The 12,567-nt window shown below is 48.4% G+C and overlaps 1 protein-coding gene across 1 annotated transcript in view; it reads right to left on the reverse strand.

The window, feature by feature from the left end:
- Nucleotides 1–12,567, reverse strand: part of LOC139280225 (circularly permutated Ras protein 1-like) — a 151,103-nt gene that overhangs the window by 69,453 nt on the left and 69,083 nt on the right. The window contains exons 6-8 of the mRNA XM_070899839.1: nt 4,756–4,854; nt 3,775–3,866; nt 2,265–2,444 (exon numbers count right to left, since the gene is read on the reverse strand). Coding sequence (XP_070755940.1) covers nt 2,265–2,444; nt 3,775–3,866; nt 4,756–4,854 — 371 coding nt within the window. The remainder of the gene's footprint in view (nt 1–2,264; nt 2,445–3,774; nt 3,867–4,755; nt 4,855–12,567) is intronic.

Raw genomic sequence — 12,567 nt, forward strand, 5'->3', positions numbered from 1 at the left:
TTGGTCCAAACATGGACAAAAGAGCTGAATTCCAGAGGTGAGGTGAGAGTGACTGCCCTCGACATCAAAGCAGCATTTGATCAAGCGTGGCATTAAGGAGCCCTAATAAAACTGATATCAATGGGAATTGGGGAAAACTCTCCACTGGCTGGAGTCATACCTAGCACAAAGAAAGATGGTTGTGGTTGTTGGAGGTCAATCATCCCAGCCCCAGGATATCGCTGCAGGAGTTCCTCAGGACAGTGTCCTAGGCCCAACCATCTTCAGCTGCTTCATCAATGACCTTCCCTCCACCATAAGGTCAGAAGTGGGGATGTTCGCTGATGATTGCGCAGTGTTCAGTTCCATTCGCAACTCCTCAGAAAATGAAGCAGTCCGTGCCCGCATGCAGCAAGACCTGGACGACATTCAGGCTTGGACTGATAAGTGGCAAGTAACATTCGCGCCACACAAGTGCCAGGCAATGACCATCTCCAACAAGTGAGAGTCTAACCACCCCCCCTTGACATTCAACAGCATTACCATCGCCGAATCCCCCATCATCAACATCTTGAGGTCACCATTGACCAGAAACTTAATTGGACCAGTCACATAAATCAAGAGCAGGTCAGAGGCTGGATATTCTGCAGCGCGTGTCTCACCTTCCAACTCCCCAAAGCCTTTCCACCATCTACAAGCCACAAGTCAGGCATATGATGGAATATTCTCCACTTGCCTGGATGAGTGCAGCTCCAGCAACACTCAAGAAGCAGGACAAAGCAACTCACTTGATTGGCACCCCATCCACCACCTTAAACATTCACTCCCTTCCACCACCGGCGCACCGTGGCTGCAGTGTGTACCATCTACAAGATGCACTGCAGCAACTTGCCAAAAGCTCCTTCGCAGCTCCTCTCAAACCCGCCTAGAAGGACAAGGGCAGCAGGTGCATGGGAACACCACCACCTCCACGTTCCCCTCCAAGTCACACACCATCCTGACTGGGAAATATATCGCCGTTCCTTCATCGTCGCTAGGTCAAAATCCTGGAACTCCCTCCCTAACAGCACTGTGGGAGCACCTTCACCACAAGGACTGCAGCGGTTAAAGAAGACGGATCACCACCACTTTCTCAAGGGGCAATTAGGAATGGGCAATCAATGCCGACCTTGCTAGCGATGCCCACATCCCATGAACAAATTTTTTAAAAACAGCATTGGTCTATTTAATCTGATTTTCGTGGTGTTAATTGAGGGAAGAATTATGGCCAGGGCATCAGCAGAAATCACTGCTATCCTTTAAAAAGTACCATGAGATTATCAACCAGAATCAGCAAAGCAGACAAATGGGACCTCAGTTTAACATCTCATCTCGCACCTCCCAACAGCACTCCTCAGTTGCCTACATTATGTGCCTCTTGAACCCTAACCTTCTGACCTAGGAAAAGACTAGTGTTCATTTCACTTCGATAAGTGCCACAGGATGCTGGAGGAACCCACTAAAGAAATGGCATAAATGGCTAAGATCAGTCACAATAATATTTTCGGTATATTGTTAATTCTGTGGCAGGACTGACAGATGAGGAGAGACTGGATCGATTGGGCCTGTATTCACTGGAGTTTGGAAGAATGAGAGGCGATCTCATGGAAACATATAAAATTCTGACGTGATTGGACAGGTTAGAGGCAGGAAGAATGTTCCCGATGTTGGGGAAGTCCAGAACCAGGGGTCACAGTCTAAGGATAAGGGGTACACCATTTAGGACCGAGATGAGGAGAAACTTCTTCACTCAGAGAATTGTGAACCTGTGGAATTCTCTACCACAGAAAGTTGTTGAGGCCAGTTCATTATATATATTCAAAAGGGGGTTAGATATGGCCATGATGGCTAAAGGGATCAAGGGGTATGGAGAGAAAGCAGGAAAGGGGTACTGAGGTGAATGATCAGCCATGATCATATTGAATGGTGGTGCAGGCTCGAAGAGCCGAATGGCCTACTCCTGCACCTATTTTCTATGTTTCTATGCAGGGTTAGTATTACAGTAATAAAGGCTTTTCCTAACTTTTGTGTAATTTTATTACTATACTTATAATGCTAATGTTGGTGTTACAGTAAGAGCTGTAAATAGAGAGACCAGCTTGTCCTCCCTTGTGAAGAGTTATCCAAGAACATTGTTGACAGTGAACACTTGACTTGCAGTGGGATGTTGCTATGGATCCAGAAATCGCTTCCATGGTTCAAGCTAACATTCACATCAAATGGGCAACTTTGAGAGGCCCCCTTACCTCATTGGTTACACACATGCTTCCAGAGATGTCGACACAGAATACAACCAAGGAGTCATCCACATTGATGTAATCTTCATTGACAGACCCTGAGAGATACATGGCATCTTGACTGATGGGTACTGTTCTGAAGGATCGAGTTACCACATTGTGCTTATTACAGAATTCGCAAGGCCATACCTGGACAAGGGAAAAATAACAGACCAGTGGTTCAGTGTCTAATGAAAGGAAAACTTGCCTACAGGGTTACAAATATAACTCACATCATCAATCTAGACAATGGAATCATCATCATAGGCAGTCTCTCGAAATCGAGGAAGACTTGCTTCCACTCTAAAAATGAGTCCTTAGGTGACTGAACAGTCCAATATGAGAATTACAGTCTCAGTCACTGGTGGGACAGAGAGTCATTAAGGGAAAGGGAGGGTGGGACAGGTTTGCCTCACGCTCTTTCCACTGCCCGCGCTTGATTTCTGTATGCTCTCGGCGATGAGACTCAAGGTGCTCAGCGCCCTCCTGGATGCACTTCCTCCACTTAGGGCAGTCTTTGTCCAGGGACTCTCAGTGGGGATGTTGCATTTTATCAGGGAGGCTTTGAGGGTGTCCTTGTAACGTTTCCTCTGCCCACCTTGGACTCGCTTGCCGTATAGGAGTTCCGTGTAGAGTGCTTGCTTTGGAAGTCTTATGTCAGACATGCAAACAATGTGGCCTGCCCAGTGTGGTCAGTGCTTCAATGCTGGGGATGTTGGCCTGGTTGAGGACGCTAATGTTGGTGCGTCTGTCCTCCCAGGGGATTTGTCGGATCTTGCGGAGACATCGTTGGTGGTATTTCTCCAGCGACTTGAGGTGTCTACTGTACATGGTCCATGTCTCTGAGTGATACAGGAGGGCGGGTATTACTACAGCCCTGTAAACCATGAGCTTGGTGGCAGATTTGAAGGTCTGGTCTTCAAAAACTCTTTTCCTCAGGCGGCCGAAGGCTGCACTGGCGCACTGGAGGCGGTGTTGAATCTCGTTGTCAATGTCTGCCCTTGTTGATAATAGGCTCTCAATACCCCATCCTGGGAGTATGACTAATAGGGCAATGCTTTAAAATTGGCATGCACCTTACAAGCACAACTAAATAACAAGCCTGATCAGGGCCATTACAATATTTTGTACTTTGTCGATTACGATTGCACTACAAGTGTAACAAGGCTTGTCCATTGCAAGTTCACTTATGCAGCAATCCTCAGTAATCATGGGACAAGGCTATTCCGACTTGCCAATTGGGACTGCTCAAATAATGACTCCTGGGCGGGAGTCGGAATCTTGGGAGTCAGTTCGTGGGGAGTGAGTGAGTGACTGGAATCTAATCAAGGGGCTGTTTATATTTGGAATAAACAGTCCCTTGATTAGGGCTATTATATATGATGGTTCTTTGAATGACAGTAATGGTGCTTTTATAAAGGATCTGGACCTTCACACTATGTCTCACATTCACCATTATAGAACAAAGTATGAAACTCACTATGTCTGCATATTTCTGGTGAATCCGGCTGATGATGGACAAGGCTGCTGAACACTTCTGGCAGTGGATGGCTTTCACCGTCTGGGCCTGCACTGTAACAGGACAGAATGGTACAAAGGATAAAGTTCAGTCTGACTCAGTTGGTGCTACGCTCGCCTCTGAGTTATAGTTAATGGTCACTGACAGCCCTCACTTTCATTGATTGGCTCACACTGGGCTCCAACCTGCACCAATCAATCTGATTGGTTCAACACCCTCCAGTCTTATCTTTCAACTGATCTAATTGGTTGATATTTGTTATGTATGCAATGCTATGTAACCAGCATTCTACCTCCACCAGAGGGCGTATCTGTTGGAGTCCCAAGGGATCCCAGCATCCCCTGGGAGCACTGTACATAAGCAGGCCTCCCATGCTGTACCAACACTCTGGAGTTAGAATAAAGAGACTAAGGTCACACTTACTCACGTCTGCAGTACTCAATCACATTACTTTATTATGGACGTAACAATATTGACAACATCTAACCCCAGTGAAATATAATGGATTTTCCTGCGAAATACTAACAAGCTGATGCATTGGAAAAAATGCAGATATCAGCTTAAAAATTAATGGTTAGCATGTATGAAAGTGAGCCATCAGATTGGCCTAATAACGACAGTTACTGCAGTTCAAGGTAAATAACTATAAATGAAGTGCTTTGAGGTGTTTCTGAGAGATATGTTAAGGCACTCAGTAAATCTTTCGATATGTGTGACCTGGTGATTTACAGCAAAAGGTCGGAACGAGGCAATTATTTAACACAATCTGTGGAAGGCTAACATAGAAACCCAGGTTTGGGGAAAATTGTACATAAGCCTGTGTTCCGTCACAGCTTGGCACAGCACATTGGTACATCAAAGGATTAGGCATGTCTGGAGTGAACATCTGGATCCCTTTCACTTTTATGTGCAAAGCAACAATGAACTCAGTCATTCACTTACCATTATTGATGTCGACCAACTTCCCCAGGTTAACAGAGACCACATTTATATTGGCTTTTCTTCTCGTCTGGGTATTGGCATTCCCAAGGGCTGGAAGAACTACAAAGAAATAGTGCCATTAGAATATTAAAACCTCACCTTCTACATTATCAATTATTATTGTATTAACCATAAAATTATACAAAGATTTAGAACAATGTCAATCAGAGCCAAGAATATAAGAGTGGAACAGGAGTGAGTTACAGGGGAGCAGGAATGAATTACAGGGGAGCAGGAGTGAATTACAGGAACAGGAGTGAGTTACAGGGGAACAGGAGTGAGTTACAGGGGAACAGGAGTGAGTTACAGGGGAACAGGAGTGAGTTACAGGGGAACAGGAGTGAGTTACAGGGGAACAGGAGTGTGTTATAGGGGAACAGGAGTGAGTTACACGGGAGCAGGAGTGAATTACAGGGGAGCAGGAGTGAATTACAGGAACAGGAGTGAGTTACAGGGGAACAGGAGTGAGTTATAGGGGAACAGGAGTGCGTTATAGGGGAACAGGAGTGAGTTACAGGGGAGCAGGAGTGAATTACAGGAACAGGAGTGGGTTACAGGGGAACAGGAGTGAGTTACAGGGGAACAGGAGTGAGTTACAGGGGAACAGGAGTGAGTTACAGGGGAACAGGAGTGCGTTATAGGGGAACAGGAGTGAGTTACAGGGGAGCAGGAGTGAATTACAGGAACAGGAGTGAGTTACAGGGGAACAGAAGTGAGTTACAGGGGAACAGGAGTGAGTTACAGGGGAACAGGAGTGCGTTATAGGGGAACAGGAGTGAGTTACAGGGGAACAGGAGTGAGTTACAGGGGAACAGGAGTGAGTTACAGGGGAACAGGAGTGAGTTACAGGGGAACAGGAGTGAGTTACAGGGGAACAGGAGTGAGTTACAGGGGAACAGGAGTGAGTTACAGGGGAACAGGAGTGCGTTATAGGGGAACAGGAGTGCGTTATAGGGGAACAGGAGTGCGTTATAGGGGAACAGGAGTGAGTTACAGGGGAACAGAAATGAGTTACAGGGGAACAGGAGTGAGCTACAGAGAGAACAGGAGTGAGTTACAGGGGAACAGGAGTGAGCTACAGAGAGAACAGGAGTGAGCTACAGAGAGAACAGGAGTGAGCTAGAGAGAGAACAGGAGTGCTCAAATAATGACTCCTGGGCGGGAGTTGAAATCTTGGGAGTAAGTTCGCGGGGAGTGAGTGAGTGACTGGAATCTAATCAAGGGGCTGTTTATATTTGGAATAATGGATACATGAGTGAAATATGGGCTGGAATCTAATCAGGGGTTTGGGTTGTCCAAAAGGTCTTTTTAAATACGTTAATACAGAATATTTAACTTTAATGTCATTTTGAATATTTTGTTTTCATATGTAGCCAAGTCTAACTTATCCACCAAGTGCTTGTGAGTCTATTAGTGATATGCCGTCCTAGATTGTGCAGTGGCAGTGAGGGCATTGATTGTGAAATATATATATTCAAGTTAGGAATAATGGGCTCAAATTCGACCCCTGCCGTTTTTTGGCGCACTCACCCTGCTTGTTTCGCTTTTCAAGGATGAGAAGTGCGCTGGAAAAAATCCTCCCAACTTCACACGCTGTCCCGTCTCTCCCAGGTCCTCATGTAGCATGCGCCAAAAACAGTGCCGGCAGCTGTCCACATGCGCATTGGAGTGTGCGTGCATGCGCAGTAGCTCCTCGCTCCTCCATCGTCTCTGTGTGCGTCCCGCCCCCTATCCCAGGCCGAGTGGCCTCCCGCACAGGCCAGCCCACCCCTATCCCAGGCCGAGTGGCCTCTGTGTGTGCCTCTCGCCTCTATCCCAGGCCAAGTGGCCTCTCGATGTGCATCCCGCCTCTATCCCAGGTAGAGTGGCCTCTCTGTGTGCGTCTTGCCCCTACCCCAGTCCGAGTGGCCTCTCCGTGTGTGTCCCGTCTCTATCCCAGGCCGAGTGGCCTCTCTGTGTGAGTGGGCAAATGCATGGCAGATGAAGTATAATGTGGATAAATGTGAGGTTATCCACTTTGGTGGTAAAAACAGAGAGACAGACTATTATCTGAATGGTGACAGATTAGGAAAAGGGGAGGTGCAACGAGACCTGGGTGTCGTGGTACATCAGGCATGCAGGTACAGCAGGCGGTTAAGAAAGCAAATGGCATGTTGGCCTTCATAGCGAGGGGATTTGAATACAGGGGCAGGGAGGTGTTGCTACAGTTGTACAGGGCCTTGGTGAGGCCACACCTGGAGTATTGTGTACAGTTTTGGTCTCCTAAGTTGAGGAAGGACATTCTTGCTATTGAGGGAGTGCAGCGAAGATTCACCAGACTGATTCCCGGGATGGCGGGACTGACCTATCAAGAAAGACTGGATCAACTGGGCTTGTATTCACTGGAGTTCAGAAGAATGAGAGGGGACCTCATGGAAACGTTTAAAATTCTGACGGGTTTAGACAGGTTAGATGCAGGAAGAATGTTCCCAATGTTGGGGAAGTCCAGAACCAGGGGTCACAGTCTGAGGATAAGGGGTAAGCCATTTAGGACCGAGATGAGGAGGAACTTCTTCACCCAGAGAGTGGTGAACCTGTGGAATTCTCTACCACAGAAAGTAGTTGAGGCCAATTCACTAAATATATTCAAAAGGGAGTTAGATGAAGTCCTTACTACTCGGGGGATCAAGGGTTATGGCGAGAAAGCAGGAAGGGGGTACTGAAGTTTCATGTTCAGTCATGAACTCATTGAATGGCGGTGCAGGCTAGAAGGGTTGAATGGCCTACTGCACCTATTTTCTATGTTTCTATGTCTTTCCCCTATCCCAGGCCGAGTGGCCTCTCAGTGGTTAGGGTTGGAAATCAGTGGTTAGTGGTGTGCCACAGGGATCAGTGCTGGGACCACAACTGTTTACAATATACATAGATGACCTGGAAGAGGGGACAGAGTGTAGTGTAACAAAATTTGCAGATGACACAAAGATTAGTGGGAAAGCGAGTTGTGTAGAGGACACAGAGAGGCTGCAAAGAGATTTGGATAGGTTAAGCGAATGGGCTAAGGTTTGGCAGATGGAATACAATGTCGAAAAGTGTGAGGTCATCCACCTTGGGAAAAAAAACAGTAAAAGGGAATATTATTTGAATGGGGAGAAATTACAACATGCTGCGGTGCAGAGGGACCTGGGGGTCCTTGTGCATGAATCCCAAAAAGTTAGTTTGCAGGTGCAGCAGGTAATCAGGAAGGCAAATGGAATGTTGGCCTTCATTGCGAGAGGGATGGAGTACAAAAGCAGGGAGGTCCTGCTGCAACTGTATAGGGTATTGGAAAGGCCGCACCTGGAGTACTGCGTGCAGTTTTGGTCACCTTCCTTAAGGAAGGATATATTGGCTTTGGAGGGGGTACAGAGACGATTCACTAGGCTGATTCCGGAGATGAGAGGGTTACCTCATGATGATAGATTGAGTAGACTGGGTCTTTACTCGTTGGAGTTCAGAAGGATGAGGGGTGATATATAGAAACATATAAAATCATGAAAGGGACAGACAGGATAGAGGCAGAGAGGTTGTTTCCACTGGTCGGGGAGACTAGAACTAGGGGGCACAGCCTCAAAATACGGGAGAGCCAATTTCAAACCGAGTTGAGAAGGAATTTCTTCTCCCAGAGGGTTGTGAATCTGTGGAATTCTCTGCCCAAGGAAGCAGTTGAGGCTAGCTCATTGAATGTATTCAAGTCACAGATAGATAGATTTTTAACCAATAAGGGAATTAAGGATTACGGGGAGAGGGCGGGTAAGTGGAGCTGAGTCCACGGCCAGATCAGCCATGATCTTGTTGAGTGGCGGAGCAGGCTCGAGGGGCTAGATGGCCTACTCCTGTTCCTAATTCTTATGTTCTTATATCCCAGGCCGAGTGGCCTCCCGCACAGGCCGGCCCGCTGCCTTCCCGGGCTGAAGATTGACAGTCTGGCTTCAGGTCGTGGAGGGAGGACAGGGACGCTGGACAGAAGGCCACAACTAGCAGGTCGGTGCGGGGCCCAATCCGGGGTGGCGGGGATGGGGGGTGTGGGGAAGTAGTTTTGATCCCGGGGGGGGGGAATTCCGAACCGCAGGATGGGTTCGATCACCGACCTCATGGGGGTAGGGGGTTCCGATTCCGTGGGCGGTCCAATCCCCGACCTCTAGGGAAGATCTGATCCCCAGACATGTCCGATCTCTGACCCCAGGTGCTGTTCTGATCCTGGAGGGTCTGATCCTCGACCCCGGGAGGTCGGGTTGTTTGTAAGGGGCGGGCTGATGGTGGGTGAGCTTAGGCGGCTGGGAGAACATAAGAACATAAGAATTATAAGCAGGTGGTACTTACTTTTTTTTGGGATATTTTGAAAAAATTATGTAGATATGTTTTGTCTCTTGTGAATCGTGGTGACCATTTGTCAAGCCTATTCACCTGGTACTATTGTGAAAGAATATTGTGACAGAACAACATCAGTGATGGAGGAACACTGAGAGAATATCTTATTTATTGAAGTCGACTTTAGTTAGATAATATTGGCTCAATTTTGGCCCAGTATAATCATTGCAAACAAATAGTTGTTTAAATTAGTTGTGAGATTAGGGCAATTTAATTCAACTATCTTTTGCTTCTTTTATTTTTGTAGTTTAAGCTTCTGTCATGTATTCAACCAGCATTGTAACCCATGTATAAACTGACCTAAGTTGTACACCGTGAGAACACTGACCACTAGGTGGGAGACACTCCTAACCTGGACCTTCGGGTATAAAAGGGGAAGCTCCACCCACCTTCATCACTTGAGTGCTAAGGAATAAAGGACAGGTCACAGACTGACCTTCTCTCAAGCATGGGCCTCGTGTGCATTTATACTGTGTAGTAAGGACGTATCAATGGCGACGAGAAACTGGGATTTAAACCACGTGAGCATGGCCACTAGCAGAACAGACGAGAGGTACTGTGTTAAGGAATGGTTGGGACAGAGATTCAACATTGTTAAAGCAGCACACAGTTCTCCAGGCAGACAAGGGCAGTCAGGCATGCCCCAACATGTAGTCGAACCCAGAGGGGGAGTTCGACAGAGACAATGGCAAGCTGAACAGCGATTCACGGCATTGCAAGGGACAATGCGGCCAGTAATGGGGCCATCAACACCTGTTAATGGCGCATTCAAGGACAATAACAGGGGCAGTCAGGGACGATCGACTGGCAAGGGACCTTTTGTTTCAAACCGCAACTCATGCTGGAGGCGTGGAGGCATACATTCAGCCGGAGTTTGCAGAGGTGAGCAAAATACCTGCAGAAATTGCAGAAATGGACACTGGGAGAAATCGCTGGAAGCTGAAGTTCAGCGAGTTCATGTGGAGCACGTATACAGTTCATACACCAGGACGCCACCAATAATGATGAAAGTGCTCCTCAATGGCATCCCAGTGTCAATGGAGTTAGACACGGGTGCCAGCCAGTCCCTGATGGGTATCAAACAGTTCGAAAAGTTGTGGGCATCCAAGGCCAGGAGGCCAAAATTATCGCCGATTGACGCACAGCTACGGACTTACACAAAGCAGATCATTCCGGTGCTAGGCAGTGTCACAGTAGTCGTGACCCACAAAGATTCAGAGAACAGGTTGCCACTCTGGATTGTCCCAGGGGATGGTCCCGCACTACTGGGGAGGAGTTGGCTTGCTATCATGAACTGGAAATGGGGCGATGTCAATGCAATTTCCTCTGTGGAGCGAGTATCATGCTTACAGGTCCTGGACAAATTTGACTCATTATTTCAACCCGGCATTGGCACTTTCATGGGGGCCAAGGTAGTGATTCACATAAACCCGGATGCCAGACCAGTACACCACAAGGCCAGAGCGGTGCCGTACGTGATGCGGGAAAAGATAGAAGGCGAATTGGACCGCCTGTTGAGGGAAGGCATCATCTCGCCAGTCGAATTCAGTGACTGGGCGAGCCCGATTGTGCCGGTGCTCAAGGCGGATGGGTCGGTCAGGATATGTGGCGATTACAAGGCCACCATCAATCGGGTGTCATTCCAAGACCAGTACTCGCTACCGAGAGCGGAGGACCTCTTTGCGACGCTATCCGATGGCAAACTTTTTTCAAAATTGGACCTGACATCCGCTTACATGACCCAGGAGCTGGCGAGTGAGTCGAAGAAGCTGACCATCATCACGACACACAAGGGGTTGTTTGAGTACAACAGATGTCCGTTTGGGATTCGCTCGGCCGCCGCGATCTTCCAACGAAATATGGAAAGCCTCCTCAAGTCGATTCCAGGGACGGTGGTTTTCCAGGACGACATCCGCATTATGGGTTACGATACTGAAGGACACCTCCACAACCTGGAGGAGGTGCTACGCAGACTGGACCGGGTAGGTCTGCGACTGAAAAAGGCGAAGTGCGTCTTCCTAGCTCCAGAGGTAGAATTCCTGGGGATGAGAGTAGCAGCAGACGGGATCAGCCCTACTGCATCCAAGACGGAAACGATCCAGCGAGCACCCAGACCCCGTAACACGACGGAGCTGCGTTCGTTCCTGGGGCTCCTGAACTATTTTGGTAACTTTCTTCCCAAATTGAGCATGCTGCTAGAGCCGCTACACGTGCTCCTACGCCAAGGTCGCGAATGGGACTGGGGGGACAGCCAGGAAAGGGCTTTTAATAGAGCACGCAATTTGTTATGTTCCAACAATCTGTTAACGCTATATGACCCATGTAAGAAACTTGTGTTAACGTGCGATGCGTCGTCCTATGGTGTCGGGTGTGTGTTGCAGCATGTCAATGCCAAGGGTCAGTTACAGCCGGTAGCTTATGCCTCCAGGAGTCCGTCCCAGGCAGAAAGGGGCTACGGGATGGTAGAAAAGGAGGCGCTCGCATGTGTATATGTGGTAAAGAAAATGCACCAGTACCTGTTTGGCAGGAAATTTGAGCTGGAGACAGATCACAAACTCCTAACGTCCCTTTTGGCCGACAACAAGGCCATAAATGCAAACGCATCGGCCCACATACAGAGGTGGGCACTCACGTTAGCTGCCTATGACTACACAATTCGGCACAGACCTGGCACCGAAAACTGCGCCGATGAACTCAGCAGGCTCCCACTAGCCACCACTGAGGGGGCTACCGAGCATGGTGCTGAGATGGTCATGGCTGTTGAAGCTTTCGGAAGCGAAGGCTCACCCGTGACAGCCCGTCAGATTAAAGTCTGGACGAATAGAGACCCGCTATTGTCTCTAGTCAAGAAATGTGTCCTGAATGGGGACTGGGCAGCCACGTACAGGGCATGCCCTGAAAAATTTAAACCATTTCACAGGCGCAAGGATGAACTCTCGATTCAGGCCGATTGCCTACTGTGGGGAAACCGCGTAGTCATGCCCCAGATGGGCAGAGAGGTGTTCATCAGAGAACTCCACAATGGGCACCCGGGCAATGTCACGATGAAGGCAATTGCCAGGTCACACGTTTGGTGGCCAGGGATAGACGCAGATCTGGAACTTTGTGTTCGCAGGTGCAACACGTGTGCCCAGCTGGGCCATGCGCCCAGAGAAGCCCCCCTTAGCCCCTGGCCATGGCCCGCCAAGCCTTGGTCACGCATCCATGTGGACTACGCAGGTCCTTTCATGGGGAAAATGTTTTTGGTTGTAGTAGATGCCTACTCCAAATGGATCGAGTGTGACATTTTAAATTCAAGCACATCCTCTGCCACGATAGAAAGTCTACGGGCAATGTTTGCCACCCACGGCCTACCGGACATCTTGGTCAGCGACAATGGCCTGTGCT

This window comes from Pristiophorus japonicus, chromosome 14 (genome assembly GCF_044704955.1).
Source record: "Pristiophorus japonicus isolate sPriJap1 chromosome 14, sPriJap1.hap1, whole genome shotgun sequence".
NCBI classification, from domain to species: domain Eukaryota; kingdom Metazoa; phylum Chordata; class Chondrichthyes; family Pristiophoridae; genus Pristiophorus; species Pristiophorus japonicus.